General features: G+C 48.6%; 2 protein-coding genes across 2 annotated transcripts in view; both read right to left on the reverse strand.

Annotated features, from left to right (window-relative positions):
• GNAI3 (guanine nucleotide binding protein (G protein), alpha inhibiting activity polypeptide 3) overlaps nucleotides 1–1,825 on the reverse strand; it is a 62,653-nt gene extending 60,828 nt beyond the window's left edge. Inside the window, exon 1 of the mRNA XM_006899353.1 lies at nucleotides 1,708–1,825. Within this exon, the coding sequence (XP_006899415.1) occupies nucleotides 1,708–1,825 (118 nt within the window). The remainder of the gene's footprint in view (nucleotides 1–1,707) is intronic.
• A 4,301-nt stretch (nucleotides 1,826–6,126) lies between these two features.
• Nucleotides 6,127–7,594, reverse strand: GPR61 (G protein-coupled receptor 61). Its single transcript, XM_006899329.1, has one exon. It carries the CDS (start codon nucleotides 7,530–7,532, stop codon nucleotides 6,177–6,179), a length of 1,356 nt encoding a protein of 451 aa, XP_006899391.1. The 5' UTR covers nucleotides 7,533–7,594; the 3' UTR covers nucleotides 6,127–6,176.
• Between the last annotated feature and the right edge of the window lie 12,102 nt (nucleotides 7,595–19,696).

Genomic DNA, 19,696 nt, shown 5'->3' on the forward strand with positions numbered 1-19,696 from the left:
AACATCTGAACATGTTTTGTTTGCCTGATTCTGTCTGCCATCTCTTGCCATTTAGGACAAAGCCACAAAGTTTACAACTGCATTACAACACACCAATGTCCTAAGTTGCTCTCTGATGGTCAATAGAATGCAAAACATCCAAAGACAATAAAACACCTTTAGTTTTGGTTACAAGCAATTTCTATAGTGTTTTGCTTCACATCAAACATCTGAAAGACTGCAAGATCAATTTTCAACATTAGTTTTGCTTATGCTGGTTAGCAGCAAATGTGTTAAGGAGCACTTACTGTGTACCAGGGACAAAGATAAACTTGTTACATATCCACCATATGTTAAGTTGCTTTCTATTACCCCTACAGTGCAGAGCAAAACTGCCCCACAGGATTTCAAAGGCAGTAAATCATCAAGAGGACTGCTTTATCTCCCAGCTAAGGAAGGAGTGACCAGTGTGTTGGAACTGCCTACCTTTCAGTTAACAGCCAAAGACTTAGCACTGCACCACTACTGCTCCTTTCCTATCACATAGATAGTGGCAACTTTAAACTAAATCTGAAGTTTAGGTATTTAAACTGGAAGCTCACACTCCAATACATAGCTTTCTCCTATATACAAAAAGAGGTAAGTTGGTGCATCCAACAAAAGATCAAATAAAAGACCGCAAAATTAGAATTTGGCACCTCCTCGAAAGTAACCATTTTTTATCAAAAGTAAACTGTTTTTAAAAGTCAAGTCCTACTACTTTCAGAAACCATTACTGTTACTTAATCGACTTTGACTTGGCACTAGAAAACACTAATAGTGAAGAAATCAAGCTTGATTCATTGGTATGCTAATGCCAGAATAATTTGTACAGTTTACTGAGCCTCTAGGAGTCAGCGTCCCCAAAATTTTAAAGCTAAACGCTGTAGCACAAAACACACCAGACTACATAAAAGCTCTTTTTCAAAAAGCCAAGTAACAATCACTCTTGATTATTAAAAAATGCTAGCATTTTTAAGAGACCAAAAATTATAAAATAGCTCAGCCTAAGTTTGCCACAGCCTATCTACGTCCATTTTTTTCCCAGCTTATCGTAACTCCTTCGTATTCACACCACATCATTCCAAACAACTATTCGTTACCTCTTTTGTCACAAATCTTAAGCAAGTCATTCCTTAAATCCACTTGACCATCAGTTCTAAATGCTCACTCTAATGATAAGGTCCTTAACGCCCCACTCTGTCCCAGCCTATTTCTATTAGAGTCTTTTACGTGATCATACTGTCCCAAGCTATTTCTATTCACTCAAATCTCCCAGTTTTCTCCTGTATCACCACGCTCCAAACTCACAAGCCATCGTACAAACCCAACATATTACACCGTATCCCGCACTCAGTGGTATCAATATACAAAACCTCCTTTTATAAGTATTTCGTATTTTCGTAACAAGTCTCAATATGGTAACGTCTCATTACCAAGCTCTTTGCTAAGCGCAATTCCAGGCAAGAGTCACACCCTCTTCAGCCTGATTCTCACGACCCTAAAACCCCACCTCCTTATCACGCCCTCCCGGGCTTCAGATACCAACCTAAACACCACGCCCCAAATCCGTCACGCCCTCCGGATCTTTCAGGGGTCTTACACACACGCCTAATCTGACCCCCATGAAGACTTCTGAAGTCCTAACGCCTCCCAACCACCCCAACGGCCCCGCCCACGGCCTCATACCGAGCAGCAGCAGCTTTACTTCTTTGGCCGCTTTCTCCCCGTCCTCTCGTAAGTTGCGGTCGATCATCTTGCTCCTTTCCACCGCCGCCTTGTCTTCGGCGCTCAACGTGCAGCCCATGGCGGCGGCGGGAGAGGGAACCAAGTCCGAGCTCACTCACACACCAAGACAACTACTGTTCCAGCGGCTAACACAGCGTCTACTACTGGGCGGCGTCCCTCTCCGTCAGCTCCCGGAGCGCCCGAAAGAACCGGATATCCTGTGTCTACGACACTTCCGGTGACGCCCTACGGCCGTTACCTCTCAAATCACTCCAGCCCCTGGAGAGGAGGTGCGACCGAAAGCGGAAGTACGGAAGGGGGGGGCCGGTGGGATTGGGTGGTGATTAAGAGGCGCTTGTGAGGCTCTGTGGAACTGGTCGTGCTCCTGCCCATCTTAGTATTACTCTTTTCTCTTTCTACATTATCTGAGTAAATGTAGGGAAACCGCAGCCAGCTCATAGCTTTCCTCGGATTACTTAGGCAGGTTTGGCCAGAGGTGCGAGATTCTTAAGAGCCGGTCCGCACGGGAGGCTCCACTGTGTGTGAGTCGGTGAACCTTTGATTAAGGACCAGGGACACCCAGGGCCCCTACCCAAGTGTGGGACACTTTCTGCTGTGGTCTTCTCCGTTAGAGCATAGGATTAGAAACAGACCACCCGGCCATGCCTCACAGATGACATCCAACACTAACTGAACTAACGATCCCTTTACCTTTTCTAACCCGCTATCTTCTGCTTTCAAAAATGTATTTTGGGCCTTGTGCCATTACGTACCAATTTCTGTGGACTTGAGAGCTGCCCATCTGTTACCAATTATTTGCAATCGTTAACACAGACCCTTTAACCTGAAAAGCGTACAGTTCCTCCTCCGTAAAACATCCGTGGCTCTAACAAGGGCCTTAGGACTTGTTACCAAAGTTAGTCAACCTCCGTCCCACCTTCCAAAACAAATCAGTACATCTGTGAATGTCCTAAATTTATTGTGTAGTATAACACAAAATGGACAATTTGTGTAACATTAACTTCTCGGCTCTACTGTCATTGGGAAATTAGTGAATCCCTGTGTAAGCCCCCAAGTGGTACTTTTTCATTGATAATCCTAAGTCCTAGATGAAAGCTTTGACTTCCTTTACTACCAAATGCTCCACACATAGCTCTCACTCTTCATTCTAGCGGGGGAAAAAACTCTTGTGGCCACCAAAATCTTGTTCTTTGATTACAAATGATTCGATTCAATTACTCTAACAGTCAAAACCTTACATCTTAAGATTCCCAAAAGAAAAATCTATGTGATAATTTATTATTAATGAGAGAAATTTCTTGAGAGCCATGTTAATCGAAAGCACCAAAACTCATCAAAACCAATTCTTCAGGGTGTGAAGGGACACTCACTCCTTCTCAAGTGACTCTTAAGATAATCATAATATATCTGGGGGAAAAGGGCAAAAGGAAATGAAATGGGGGGGAACTCAATATTTATTGAGTACCTATACCAGGTTCAGCTAGGTTCTTCTATGTGTTAAATCTTTTAATCCTCACAACAACCCTGTGAGGTAGGTGATATTATCCCCATTTTTACAGATGAGGAAATAAGCTTAGAGAAATTAGGCAGCTTTCCCAAATTTGCCAAGATATCCCTTTTCTACCATATTCCTCTAGACTGTTGCCTCTTGAGACCTGGTAACAGTCTAAAGTTTTCATCCAAGATTGAGAGTTTCCCCAACACTCCTAGAATTGGGTGCGGGGAAGTAAGTGATAGAAAGGTTACTCCAACTTAATGTTCCTTGTACACTCTGAAGTTTAGTTTTGTCCAGGAACAAACGATTCAAAGCTAAAGATTTCTTATCAAACTTTAACAAAGTCATCTTGGTGCATAGGCAACTCCTGGAAGGTGCTCATGGCAGAAATTGTTGAGAAAATTCTCAGCATAATAGAAGAGAAATTTTTATTCCCTTCATGGTGCACTCAGGGCCAAATAAATGACAGTCAACCCATTTATGTCAAACATGTAACACTAATGAGATCACAGTGTCAGAAAATTTCCAGCCTGAATTAGAGACCCTTCCACTTAAAACTTTCTACTTTGATGTATGTGAAAGAAAAGTTGGAGGGTTAAGTCAAAGGGTAAAATAAATTAGCAAAATGGCTGCCAGGCAATCTTTAATTCCGCCACCGATTCTCACCCCACACATGCTTTTCCTACTCCGACTGGACACATACTGCCATCTGCTGGCAATGCTTAGGATCTACTAACTGACCACTGCTGTTAGGAAGCAGCTTATTTCCCTCATTAAGGACAAAGATGCCTCAGTATGTATCTTGAAATGGAGGAAGAAGAGTACAGACATATTTCTCAATCACAAAGGACTAAAGGACTGTTCTCACTGTATACACTATGTTTTTAAGGTATTTTCGCAGTGTAATAGGCACTAGATGAATAATAAGTAGTAGGAAGAGAAACTTGAAAATATTTCTAGGTAAAGGAGAAGAAAGCTGTGTTTGCCAAATTTCATTTCAGAAGTAATTTTTACATTAGACAGTTTTCTTGTAGAGCTCTACCCTTTCCACAATCTTCAGGAAGCCTCAGTGTAGATATATTTCTGCCATGTACTGAATTCTCATAACTGGGTATATTTTCAATATATTTTTTCCAAATGATTTGTATGACGCTTTATCAGTGGTTAGTGCTCTGTAAAAGTACAAAGTATCTAATCAAATTAGACTATGAACTTCTTGAAATGAGTAACCACACATCCTTTGTGTGGGTCCCAGAGAACAGGGGCTGTTTAACTAGTTTACACTGAATTGAACTGAAGAAGTCATTGTTGATATCAATATAATGTTTCATAATAAAATTATTTATTGACTGTTCAAAGGGAAAACTATCCCAAGCCCAACAGCCCATTTTCCCTTCGGAATGAGCCAGGCGTTTGCTCAAATGCAGATCACGCCTCTCCCTGGTCCTGCCTTGACACTTGTGTATCACCTGATGCTATTGGAGGAAGTGGGACAGACAGTCCCAAGGGTGTGTTCTGTCAAGTTTGCTATTATTCCCCCTCCCTTGAAAATTTGGTTGGTGCATACATTGGACAAGTCTCAATCAGTGAATAGTTGAGCCCAGCTCATGCCCTCTCTCCAACCCAGGGCTGCAAATAAGAGAGAAATTTAAGTCTGTCACTGAAGCTAATTTTGAAAGCGATGAATGGGAGTAAAGAGACATTTAGTGGACCATGGAAATCCCACCTTTCCCGTGCCCAACCTTGTACCCGATTGTCCAGGGGGCTGGAGGTGGGTCACTGCCATGAGGCGAGAGATCAGGGAGGCCAGTCCTGGAAGGAAAAGATTATCAATATTATTAATCAGAGTGACTACCTGGCCTCTCCTTACCCAGTTACCTTAGTAAGTCACATGCTTACCACCACCCTCAGCCATCTCCCAATATTTCCAGTTTTTCATCCTAAAAGGGAGAGAAGTCCATCCTATATTATCTTTGCCTCTTCTGAGATCAGACCCCAAGTTCAATCTCCCATGTGTAGGAGAGACAGGGAGGTTGAGCAGAAGGGCTGCACTAGAAGAGTGGGAGCAAAGAGAGCTGCAGTCAGCTTTCCTGTCTCCTCTCTGTACCCTGAGTGCTCATTTTCTTGCTTCTGGCCAAAACTCATAACTGCAGCAGGAAGGAGTATACCCAGCTCACCTGCTTGCTTTAAGTAATTTCACTTATAAAACTAGAAATACATCTATTAACTCAAATGGAAACACTTGGCTGTTCTTTCGGAACCCAGCAAGAAGGAGCCCTGGTGGTCCACACTCAACTACTAAATGAGAGGCTAGCAGTTAGAAACCACCCACCATTCCATGGGAGAGCAAAGGGGCCGTCTGCTTCTGTAAAGATGTGCTGCCTCAGAAACCCTGTGGGGCACTTTTCTATCCTAAAGGGCTGTACTGACTTGGTATTGACTTGATGGTTATGGGTTTAGTGTTGTTTTTAAGCCTAGCAAGGAAATGAAAAGACACTGGTCCTTTTCTTACCTCACTTGGATGCAATTACTACCCTAGCCAACTGGAAAATAAAATATCCAAAATGACCCCAGAACAGCTCCAGACCAGACCTACTAACCATATCCTCCAACTTCTACCCTGAGGGGTCCCCTGCTTCTTGCGGCATGGAAGGTTCACCGGTTAGAGGCTTCCCCTCACCTTTGTGACCCTTTTCTCTCATCACCATCTCACCATACCCAGGTTCCCTCCCCCAGCAGTCAGGATCATAGCCAAGTCCAAGGCTGTTGCCACATGTCCATCCTGTGGGAAGTGCTAAGCAAAAGCTGTGTGCAGAGATCCCTGTCCCAGCCCCAGCCCACTAGGAAGAGGTGATTCCACAGGGTGATCCTTGCGATCCTAGCCCCATCTTCCTCTTGAGTGTCCACTGGCCCATCATGATTCCGGCCGGGGTGAAGGAGCAGGATGGAGGTAGCTGTCCGACATGATGATGTCGCTGGTGAGTTGCTGCTCCAGAAACTCGGAGGTCTCCTCAGCTATCTGGCCTGGAATTCGAAAGTCAACTGCAGGGGGCTCCTGCTTGGGACTGGGGAGGGGTCGGGAAACCCAGGACTCAGTGGCACAGCCAGTCCCTTGAAGGAACTGCAGAAAGTTCTCCTCAATCGAACCCTCTCGGCTAGGCAACCTCAGTTCCTCCTCTGGAGCTGCCTTGAAGAAGCAGACAAACTGTTTGCTGAGCTCGCCCCGGATCTGCCGGTTGAGGCATCCATAGAAGAAGGGGTTGGAAGTGAAGCAGAAGTAGCCGATCCAGGTGACCACACTCTCCACCTGTCCAGTTGAAATGGGCTGAGCGCTCAGGGCAACATAGAGGTGGAAAGAGAAGTAGGGCAACCAGCAGAGCAGGAACTGACCTCCCACAGCCAGGAGGATCACTGCTGCCTTCCCGCCCCCAAACGTCCGGTGCGGGGTGGTCTGGGGGGCTCCCAAGCTGGTGACCATAGTGGACCGGCTGCTGAGAGACTCTGAGCGTTGGCGAGGGGTCTCCATCCACGTGGGCAGAGGCCCGTGCTGCATGGCTGCCACACGAGCCACCCGGAACATGCTACAGTAGACCACAAGGATGAGGAGCAGGGGCAACAAGAAGTACAGGACGGCAAAGACCACCACAAAAAGCTGGCAGTAGGCACCGCGGCTCCACTGGAGCGAGCAGCCTGGGGGCACACTGGGACTTCCTTCCTCCCAGGAGACCCTTCCCAGCACTGGCACGGAAGCCATGGTCAAGGCCTTCACCCACACCCCCACCAGCACAGAGGCCACCAGCCCCAGTGTCATGCGCACCTCGTAGCGCATGGGGTGGACCACGTAATAGTAGCGCTCCACGTTGATGGCAGACACTGAGAGAATGGCCAGGCTGACAAAGCATACACTCAGGAACAGGTAGAGGCGGCAGGCGACCTCCCCAAAGAGGTCTTGGTCAAAGAGGGCCGAGCTGGAGAGCATGGCTAAGGGCATGAGGGTCAGGGCAGCCAGGAGGTCCACCAAGCAGAGGTGGAAGACAAAGACGAATTTCCGGAGGGCAGGTGTCTTAGCAATCACGGCCATCACCGCGGCGTTGCCAGCCACCGCGGTCAGATCGAGCAGGAGCATGAAGAAGAGGGCCACGGATTCTGAAGCCACATCTTTCAGCCCTGCCCCTGGGACCCCACTGGCAGTTGAGGGGCCTGGAGTTTGAGGGACCCTCCCTAAAGTGGAAGAGTTCCCTGATGACTGGGGGATGGGTGAGGACTCCATGGGGCCGGAAGAGGACACCCAGGGCACCTCCTGTCACAGGCCCATCCCCCATCCTACTCCAGCACCCTGGGATGACAAGCCCAGGCCCAGGCTTCCCAGGTTTGCAGGGGGGCGCCTCCTGCCTCTCCAGCAGGCTCTGTGGCCAGCCTTCCAGTCTGGGCCCACCTGGGTATGAGATGAGCACCGGGCCAGGCCACTGAAGGCTCAGGAGCTCATAATTCTCTTTCTGGTGGATGGTAACGCTGAGGTCTGCCCAGATGTCCTCAAAGAAGCAAGAAGTCTGAGAGGCCCAGGCCTCACCCCCTCAGCGCCCCACCTTCTCCGAGGTCTTCTTGTCCATCTCTTTTCCTTCGTTCTCCATGCCCTTCAGTCCTTCATCGCCCTTCCCACTGTTCTCCTGAGCTCTGAGATAGTGCCCAAGTTTTCAGACAGTTTAGGTGAATGTCTTGATTTCTTATCTCCTCAGAGCTGCAGCTGCTGTTCTGGTGCCCATCGAGCACAAGGTTTGGTTTCCAGTCCCAGGTCTGGAGTGCCTGCGAGTCTTCTTAACTTCCGTTTCCTCACAGAGGGATCTGTAAAATGAAGGGAACAGTACCTACTTCACAACTGTGTCTGGAGAATCCTGTGAGATCTAGTAATCAAACAGTAATGAGATTAGGCAGTAATGTGTATATGGTGTTTTCCTACATGCCAGGCCCTAAATTGTAAACTTTGTACACATATTAACATTCTTACAACAAACCTCTGAGATATTACTATTATATCCACAAAAGGCGTTTGACTGTGTGGATCATAATATGGCTGACCCTGAGAAGAATGGGGATCCCAGAACACTTGATCCTGCTAATGAGAAACCTATACTTGGACCAGGAGACAGTCATCAGAACAGAGCAGGGAAACACTGCATGGTTCAAAATTGGGAAAGGTGTACGCTAGGAATGTGTCCTATCTCTCCATACCCTTTCAACCTGTATTTAGAACAGATTATCTGAGAGGCTGGGCTCTATGAGGAGAAGTGTGGCATCAGGATTGGTAGAAAATCTATTAACAATCTGCGTTATGCAGATGACACAACCGTGCTTGCCGAAACTGAGGAGGACCTGAAATGCTTCCTACATAGGGTCAAGGACTGCAGCCTTCAGTATAGATTGAGGCTCAATGTCAAGAAGACAAAGATTTTCACCACTGGACCAATTGGCAACATCAGGATGGATAGTGAAGAGTTGTTAATAACTTTAGTTTGCTTGGCTCCACAGTCAACACTCTTGGCACCAGCAGCCAGGAAATTAAAAAAAAAACTTATTACAATGGGAAAGTCTGCTGTTAGGGACCTCTCCATGGTACTGAAGAGCAATGGTGTCACTCTGGAGACTAACGTGCGTCCGATACAGGCTATGGTCTTTGCAATCACTTGTTATGCATCAGAGAGTTGGACAGTGACTAGGGAGGATAGAAGGAGAATTGATGCCTTTGAGCTGTGGTGCTGGAGAAGAGTATTGAATGTACCATGGACTGCTAAGAAACAAACAGATTCACCCTGGAGAGGGTTAAACCAGGCTGCTCCTTGGAGGCAAGGATTTCAGGGCTTCGTCTGTCATACTTTGGACATGTTGTAAGAAGGGACAGGTCCTTGGAAAGGGACATCATGCTTGGGAGGGTGGAGGGACGGCGTAGAAGGGGAAGACCCTCTATGAGGTAGATTGATTCAGTGACTGGAGTAATCGGGATGGGTGTGTCAGAGGCAGAGCTATTGGCACAGGATAGAGCAGCGTTTAGGGCTGTTGTACATAGGGTCGCTATGAGTTGCAAGCGACTCAGCGGCACATAACAACAACATCCACATTTACAAGTGACAAAAAAGACAAGCCTAGAGAGGTTAAGTACCTTACCCAAGGTCACAGAGCTAGTAAGTAGTGAAGTCTGAGCACACAACCAGGCAGTCTGGCTCCAGCACCCACATTCTTGTCCTTCATGCCATACTGGGCATGCAGGCACCCTCCGCCATGACTGGAAAGTAACACACTCGGTAAATATTGTAGAACTTGAACCATCTCTAAAAATGCCTCGCACAACCCTGGGGTTCCACTGGGAAGAGAGCACCTGCAAAGGGGGAAAAATGTGCTTTAGCCTCTTCTGAAGCCTTTTGTCCCCCCACCTCCCTTTCCCTTAACCCCAGTCCTGAGCACAGACTCAGGTTTGCCACTTTGGACGGTTTATGTGTTGAGGACAATGAGACACTGGACGTAAACTGGGAGGACTGTCCAGCCAACCTCCACTGCCCCAATGCCAGAGTGACATGCACCACTTTACAACTGCTCTTCTCTAAACTTCTGGAGGCCCCCAGGTCCCTGCAGTGGGAGAGGAACTGCTCGCTTTGCCTAAAGCCCTTTGACTCTTGGAGACAAAGGAGCAGGAGGCTGTTCTGGTTCTGCACAGCCACAGAGCAGGGACGGGTTGGGGGGGGGGTGGTCCAGAAGGGTAGGGAGGTGTGAGTAGGGGGATGCCTGAGGTCCTAGAAGTGGGTAAGCAGCAAGCAGAGAAGAAAATTGAAGGGAACTGGGAGAGAAGGAAATCTTGTTTTAGCATCTCCCATTTCTCTTAAACTGAGAAGACATGTTTTAGACTTTTACCCAAATAATGTACAAGTATATGGAGTTCTGGTGTAGGCAGGAAAGAAACAAGCAAAGAAGGAGTAAGGAACTCTGGTGGCCTAGTGGTAAGGAGCTGCGCTGCTACACCAAAGGCACATAGTTTGAACCCAGCAACAACTCTGCAGGAGAAAGAGGAACAATCTATTCCCACGAGATTTACCACCTCTGAAAACCCACTGAAGAAGGCTTTAGCTATGAGTGGCTTCCTACTTGACAGTACAAAGCGAAACGGACGGCTTTTCCTGCTAGCATTAGTTTTCTATGCCATGCACTTTACATACACATGCAGATTATTTAAGGGACATGTAAAGGTGATGGAAATAGTTTGCTCCAAGTAATCTATGCATTCATTTCCATTCTATTCTTACAGGCAAAATTCTCTTAGTGTGGTAAGGTGTGCAAACTAGAGGCCGTTCCCTAGACTAGCCCCAAGTTCCCTGATCTACAGTAGTCTCCTCTTCTGAAAATTGGAGTTGGGGGACGTGTTGTGAAGTTCTGGGTGTTCCATTTAAAACCTCATCACTTCTGTTTGTAAACAGAATAAGTCGTAATCAAGAGCACGTGTGGGATGGGAAACTCCACGCTCTTTAGAGTTGCAGTCTTACAATGGCTCATGGTTTTCAGTGTTACCACAAACCTTGTACTATCAATCTTCTAGGACAAAAAAAAGGCACCCAATACAATTCTGTGAATTGACTCAAACTTATTTTGATCAGTTGAATCCCTGCTCCCAGGCCCTCCTCCAAGAAGACTCTGCTGTTCCACTGTGTGCCAGCTAGGGGACTTCTGGAAAGGGTATCCTGGACTCCAGGATTCAAGGCAGCACTAAATTGGGCACCTGCCTAGAGATATGCCTCTCTCCAAGGTCAGGAGGAAGCTCATTCCACAGTTAAAATGGCCCCAGAGAGCTAGGGTCTGCAGAGAAGAAGAAGAAAGGGTCCAGAAGTGGGACTTTAGCCTCTTACAGGGAGGATACAGCAGAATCTCCAGTAAAAGGTGGAGCACCTGAAAGAACTTCCAGGGGAAGTGTTCTCACTGCTAACTCCCCGCGCCATGATTTACCCAACTCTTCCCCCTGCTAGTGAAGCCCAGGAGATGTGGCTCTGAGGCCCTCATGGCTGCTGTCTGTAGCACTGATCAGCTCAAGGAGAAAGAAGCTCATGTCTGACTGGACATCAAAGAGGCTGATGGAGCGGGGCCAGGTAGGGGCTCAGAGCAGAGGAAGAAGACATGGTTTCCACGTGGAGATGGAGAGGCGCTGTGCAGCCATAATGAAGCCTGGACACAAGGGCACTGGACAGTGCTGGTTTACATAGCTCCCTTGGCCTTGACAATGTGTCCACACTGACACCTAATTTCCAGAATTTGAATCTAACTCCTAACAGATGGAACAATGTATGAGTTTCCTAGGCAATCCCCCCTCACTGATGAAGTGTGGTTCCGGGGGAAGGCCTTGGTGTCAGTGTCATAGAGGGAAACCCAGGGAGGCCCCACTGAGTTCATGTCATCATGTCTTCTGTCCCTAGAGATGCTCCCATCCGCCCTGCCGCTTCCTGCCAATAGCCCCTTCCCACTCCAGTACCTCTGGGTACCTGGCAGGCTTTCCACCATAGTGCTGAGATCTAGGCCTCCAGTAGGGACATGGTCAAGTGACATACATCCTCATTTCAGGGCACACGGCAATCTCGCTCCCAAAGCCCAGAAGTGCCCAGCCCAAGGCCATAGAGTTGTTGAGATTTCCATGTTACCTGTTTCCCAGACACAGAACATCCACCCCAGAACCCAAGGCCACTGTTTCCTTCAGACAAGAGCATGCCCCTCCTAAGCCCTGGGTGATGCTTTCAGGAGCACCTCTCCCGGGCAGAGTTACCCACGCCCAGGACAGAGTTGTCCATTGGCCTGGATGCCCAAGAACCCATTCCTAGGACGTGGGGGACCTAGGTCCATGACAGGGAGCAAGATGGATGGAGATCCCTGCCTGCCTGCAGGATATGATTACTCCTGCCAGGAGATCACCACCCCCATCTCCAGGCTCCAGAGATAACCTACACTCCACGACTGCCTCCAGAATACCTGGGAGCCCATCCCCTGATGAAGCTGCCCACCGTAAGGTAGTAAGGTACGGTGGGCTGGTCCTTGAGAGGCAAAGCTACTCCTCTGTAGGCTTCCTTAGCACCCAGCACCAGGCCCTGGTCTGGCCCCCATTCCTGGCCTAGTCGGCAACTCCTACCTTTGCTGAGCGGCTCCTGGCTCCCATGTGATAGCGCTTCTCAGCTGATGCTCCTCCAAGGCTGCTGAAGCCTGAACCACTGCAGTGAGCAGTGCGAGGCAGCGGGCAGGGCAGGATGCTCTGGCAGCTTCAGGGTCCTAATGGCCTCCTTGTTCCCATCCAGCCTTTGGGTGTCACTTCTGGAGCTGGGACCAGTGTCTCAAGCAAGAGCAGGAGTGGGTACATTTCTCACTTTCTCCAGCTTGCTAGAGAGGAAAGTTTAGTAATGCCAGGTGATAGTGGGCATAGAAGACCCTCCAGACCAGCCTGAAGAAAAGAGCACCAGGAGCTCACAAAAATTCAAGCTCACGCTCTGGCGTTAGCTTTTACTAGCTGTGTGGTCTTGGACAAGTCATTTCTCATCTCTGCTTCGGTGTCCTTATCATTTGGAAGAAGTCAGAAAGAAAATAATCCCCGAGGTCCCTCTGATGACTGCATTGCATGCTGTGACGTCAAAACCTAGTGACTCTTGTGACAGGCAGGTGAATATGGACACAGGGGTTTAGGTTAGGGCTGATGGGGGAATGAGGCTCCAAGGAATGGTCCAGGGCCCGGCTCTTCAGACGGCTACGGAATATATACAGAGACAGGTGTGGGGTGGCAACTGAATACAAAAGGGAGCTGAGGGCTTGTCTTGACCCTGCACTTGTGCCCCAAGCCCCAAAGCTGATAGAGGTAGGGGGACCAAGCAGCCCCTGATCAACCACAACAGTCTCTAAAGGCACAGTGGCACCAGGTCCCTGGAAGGTGAAAATTTGTATGGGTTAGTGACTGGACTCGGCAAATCCATCACCCCTGGAGGTTCCAAGCCTTCCTCTGTCAGAGCCAGACACACACACTCCACAGGGGCACACATGGGCATACACCAGGCACACACCACACACCCAATTATAGACAGATGCACAGGCATGCGGGTGTATGCATAAACATTATACACCAAAAACACAGCCATGCATGTGGACACACCCACACTTTACACCAAACATACACAGACACACATGCATGCAGGCACATGGACACACATGCATGCGGGTGCACACATGAATACCATACACCAAAGACACAAGCATGCATGTGGACACACACACCGTACAGCAAACACACACAGACACATAGGCATGTGGGCGCATGCATAAACACCATACACCAAAAACACAGCCATGCACGTGGACGCACACACACCATACACCAAACACACACAGATACACAGGCATGTAGGCGCATGAACACACACACACACACACACACACACACACACACACACACCAGACACACAGGCATGCGGGCACATGGACACACACGCACCAGATACCAGACATACAGGCATGCGGGCGCATAGACACACAAGCACCAGACACCTGACACACAGGCATGAGGGCACATGCACACACATGCACCAGACACACAGGCATGTGGGCGCATGCACACACATGCACCAGACATACAGGCATGAGGGTGCATGGACACACATGCACCAGATATCAGACACATAGGCATGCGGGCGCATGGACGGACACACACACCAGACACACAGACATGAGGGCGCATGGACACACACGCACCAGACACCAGACACACAGGCATGCGGGTGCATACACACACACACGCACCAGACACACAGGCATGAGGGTGCATGGACATACACGCACCAGATACCAAACACACAGGCACCAGACACCAGACACCGGACACACAGGCACCAGACACCGGACACACAGGCATGCGGGTGCATGCACACACACGCACCAGACACCACACACACAAGCCCACATGCACACACACCATACACAAAACATGCACAGACACACAGGTGTGCAGACGCATGGACACACACACCAGACACACAGGCATGAGGGCACATGCACACACACCATAAACCAGACACATAGGCATGTGGGTGTGTGCAACACACACACACACACACACACACACCCATACACCAAACATACATGGGCACACAGGCATGCAGGCACACCACATACACCCCATACACCAAACACTCAGGCATGCACGCGCACGTACACACACCATACACCAAACACCCACACGCACCAAACACCACACGCACCAAACACCAGACGCACATGCATGTGGGCTTGCACATACAGGCACACAGGCATACAGACACACACATACACCAAACACAGAGACACACAGGCATGCAGATGCATGTACACACACACCCCCCACACACACCAAACACACACAGACGAACAGGCATGTGGGCCCACACACACACACCATACCCCAAACAGACAGATACACAGGCATGTGAGTGCATGCACACATGCACCATACACCACTCAGGCATGCACACACACCATACACTAAACACACACAGACACACAGGCATGCAGGGACATGCGCACACACATGCAACAGACAAACAGGTATGTGGGTGTGCACACAGACACACAGGAGGCTTGTGGGCACCACATGCACACCATACACCAAACACACACAGACACACAGGCATGCAGGTGTGCATACACACACCATATACAAAACATGCACAGACACACAGGGATGTGTACACACACATACACACACACACACACCCCAAACACCAAATACAAAGACACACCAGTACATGGGTCCACGTACATACACATACAGCAAACACACACAGACAGACACACAGGCATGTGTTCACACACACACACACACACACACACACACACACACACACACCACACCAAACACACATAGCTATACAGGCATGGCATGCGGGTGTGCATGCACACACATACACACACTGTACACCAAACACACAGACAGACACACAGGCATATGTTCACACACACACACCATACATGAAACACAGACACACAGGCATGTGGACTCATGCACACATACCATACACCAAACACACACAGACATGCAAGCACATACACACACACATGCACCAGACTCCAGACACACAGGCATGTGGGTGTGTGCACACACACATTACACACAGACACACCCATCATACATCAAACACACAGAAACAGACACACAGTTGTGCAGACACACGCACACCATACGCCAGACACACAGGCATGCACACACACACATCATACACGAAACACACAGAAACAGATACACAGTCGTGCAGACACATACACACACACCATACGCCAAACACACACAGACATGTGGGTGCACATACACACAGCACACACATACACACAGCACTCATCAAGCACATATACACATATCACACACAAACACGTTTCACACTAAATACACAGATACACATACTATACATAGACATACCAACACACATTACATCAAACACACATACACACACTACACACGAACCCCATATATACACATCAACACACACACACAAAACCACACAATTGACATATACCACACTCCAAACAAGCAGACACACATAGACACATAAACAGACTTACAGACACACACTCCCACGCCCACCTCCTCCCCTTACCCCACACCATATTGCGCACACACACACACATATTCACAGACACATACAAACATACAGACTTACACATTGCCACACACACCAAATACCCATATCACACATCAAATATACATGCACACACCAACACACACTACATGCATAGAGCCAGACATACATAAAAGCAAACATATAAAGACATACACACACCACACATCATATACCACACACAAACACACCCCACATACCACATACACACAAACACAGACACATACATAGATACACATGCCACACACACACGCACACACACACCCCAGACACACAGATAGACATACACGCACCTGACACCATACCCACATACACACTCCCACCTAAGAATGTGTGATTAGGGACATGGTCTCCCAGTAACCAGGAATAAAATCACCAGTTCCTCTGGGAATGGGTCACCCTCATGGCTACTTCCTCCACAGACAGAATCACAAGAGTGCAGTGAGTGAGACCTCCTACCGCCCAAGGCACCATATTTCTGAAATCTGGAGAGATTGCTCAAAGCCACATAGCTCCAGGTGGCAGAGCCTTGAACCAAGACGAGTTCAAGAATGATTCCATCCTCCTCGCTGAGACTAGCCTACCCTTTGGTCTCCAAAAAAGAATTCTGGGATTGCCTGCCAGACAATTATTATCAATCCCAAAAGCCATGAGAATTGTAACTTCCCAGGCAACCCAGGCAGGCTGAGCTGGCTGCCTTCACCCCAGGTCACCAACAGCATACAGCCCGGAGCTGTGGTCTGTGCTCTCCTCTGCCCGTTTCAGAGCTCTTACAAACCCCAGGTCCTGCACACAGCATCTTCAATTATTCTCATGCAAATTCTAAGAGGCTGCCTTAACTCGTCCTGTTTTACAATACGGAAACCGGGGTTCAAAAGGTTGAATGATTCCACCAGACCACATTACCCTTGAGTACTGAAGCCGATATTTTAAATGAGGTCTGTCTGAAGCCAACATGAGTGCTCTTTGCCCATATCTTTGTGACTTCTCTGAAAGAGCCTCATATGAGCCTCTGGGCTCGGGTCCTAAAGCCAGGTTCAGGTCCTAAAGCCAGGAGGCCTTTGGCCTCCAGAAAACATGGACATTAGATATGCTAAAATAGACATTAAAATGGACAACATCTAAAATGGACATTAGATATGCTAGAGTACTTGGGCATCCAATTGAGACCTCAGCTGTTTACAGCAGAATGACTTTTATTGAACCCCATGCAAGATCATCTTGTTGTTATTGTGGTTAAGTGCCCTCAAGTCGTAGACAACTCATAGCGACCCTATGAATGAAAGACCTGAGCACTGTTCATAGAGTTTCCGGAGGCAAGCCATTTCGGAAGTGGATGCCACTCCTTCTTCCAAGCTTGTTTTAATCAGGAAGCTCCACCAAACACTGTCCACCATGGGTAGCCATATGATTGATAGTTCCTGAAAACCTGCTGCAGAGCTAGCACACACAACAAAGTGAGGTCACTATGAGCATTGACATGCTCAGCTACTTACAATATATAAAACTCTCTGGGGTCAGGTAAAGCCTGACCCTGCCCAGCACCCACATCATCTGAGCAGGAGCCCAGTCAACCTGACACGTTCCCTTTCCAAGAGCTCAGGAGCCAGAGCATATGGGACAGATTATACAAAGGGCACCGGGCTTGGAGTCAGAAATCTTGGTCCTGGTTTGTCTGTACCACATGGATTGGTGGGAAGACCTTGGCCTTGGGTCCATCTGGCCCTTCATGATTTTGTTTAGGAAATGAACAAAATTCTTTACTCAGCTTATGTGACAGGGACTTTCTCCTCCTCCTACTCATTCTCCTCAAGTCAGAGCTGAATCGTAACTGACCGTCCAGCAGGTTTTCAGAGGCTGTAAATCACATGGAAGATTACTCATCTTTCTGCCAAGGAGCAGCTGGTAGATTCGAACTGTCTGCCTTTCGTTTGGAAGGACAGCTGTCTATCCACTAAGCCACCAGAGTGTCCCTTACTTAATAGGGACAGGGAACCTGAAATAGAAATCATTTCCTTCTCAGTCTGGGGGTGCTAGGCGAGTATCCTGTATCGTAACTGGCCAAACACCTGGTGTGATAGCCAAAGTGCAAGGTCTCCAGGCCCTGAGGCCTCTCCAGATAATCATTGGGAAGGTAGTGCTGAGGAGGTAGGGACCCCAGGATATCCTCGCAATTTCTAGAAGCCCCTTAGGCTCAGATGAGGGAAGCAGCTGGACAGGGCAGATAGTAACAAGGCCAGTAGTTCTTGATGTCTCACACTCGGGACATACTTTATTTGTTTAATTATCACCTCACTGCTCTCAAGTCAAAACTGATTCATTGCTGACCCTCCAGCGGTTTTCTAAGGCTGCAAATCTCACTGGAGATCTATATCTTGTGGAATGCTGGTGGACTGACCTCCAGAGAGGTTCCATTTTTTAATTATAGCAGGGCAACTCTGACAAACTACTCCTACGGGGCTCCCTTTATATGCTAAATATTATTAAGTTCTCTGAATGAGGGCTTGGAGTAGTTAGCTTCATCACACATCTTCACTAGTCAGTAGACACCCTAGGAGTCTGGTGCTTAATCCACTGCACCACCAGGGCTCCTTATTTCTCCTCTGTTGTTGTGTACCATCAAGTCTGAACCGACCCATAGTTGACCCTCCCGCAGATTTGCAGAGACAGTAAATCAAACGAGAGGAGATTGTTCATCCTTCTCCCATGGAGCAGCTAAGCTGGTGGATTCACACTGAATGCCTTTGAGATTTCAGTGCCGTTTCTTACCCCGAGGCCACCAGAGCTCTCTGTGTGTCCTTGAGTCAGAACTGACTCATAGCTGACCCTCCAGTGAGCTTTCATAGGCAGTTCATCGCACAGGAGGAGATTGCCCATCCTCCCATGGAGCTGCTGGCGGATTCAAACTGTGTGCCTTAGGGGTTGCAGCACACCTTCTTACCATTTGGCCACCAGAGCTGTCAATTCCTCCTTTTGGAGTTTTGTGCACGAGAAGAGGTGGTAAGACCAAGGTGGAGAAGTCAAGCCACACAAGCCACATCAGGGACTCAGAGCCCCTGCTGCAGGATGCGACTCACCCACCCCATGCTTGTACCTTTCTCATGAAGGGTATTGGGCTCTGAGGACTGACCCTGTACCTCAGCTTTGCTCTGTGGTGTGATCTTGCCCCAATTCCTGCTCCATTTTAGCTCCACAGCCCCTTCTGCCAAGGTTATGCCCATCAAACCAACCTTCCTGCCCCACGGTGAGATCTACAAACCAACTAAGTTGATCTTTCATCCATCCACTGAGTTCGTAACTATCAGCTGGATGACTTCTGCATGCCACAGCCTGCGCTAAAGGCCCTTGCCTGCTAGGTGATGCCCATTGGCCTCCTTTACTGCTCCTTCTGCCTTCTGTAAAAACCTGCCTTCAGGAAAGAGGCTGATCATCTATTCAACCCTTCTCTCAGCAAGGGATATTCACACTTTAGCAGAGAACAAAGAGAGGAACCCAGAATGCTGGGATTCCAGCATCGACTAGGGTGTCTCTGTGTTCCCACAGCACAGAAGCCTCCTTGACTGTCCGCTTGCCCAGGATGCCAGCTTCACATCCTCCCTGCATCCTTCTCCATCCTCATGGACAGCACCCTCCCCACTGCAGAGCGGCTCACAGCTGAGGTTTCTCACCGCAGCTCAGCTCGGGGCTGTCCAGAGCCCTGACTCCAGCATCAGCTTGCCACCCCCTGCCCCCGTCCCTGTGCCCACCTCCCCCTGACCCCCCATCTGGGAGCCAGGCTATGGGTCTG

Source organism: Elephantulus edwardii, unplaced genomic scaffold (assembly GCF_000299155.1).
Source record: "Elephantulus edwardii isolate Elephantulus edwardi_28Jun2011 unplaced genomic scaffold, EleEdw1.0 scaffold00252, whole genome shotgun sequence".
NCBI classification, from domain to species: Eukaryota; Metazoa; Chordata; class Mammalia; order Macroscelidea; family Macroscelididae; genus Elephantulus; species Elephantulus edwardii.

Excerpts from the sequence above, each read along its gene's own strand:
- GPR61 (XM_006899329.1), bottom strand. The coding sequence starts at position 7,532 with ATGGAGTCCTCACCCATCCCCCAGTCATCAGGGAACTCTTCCACTTTA.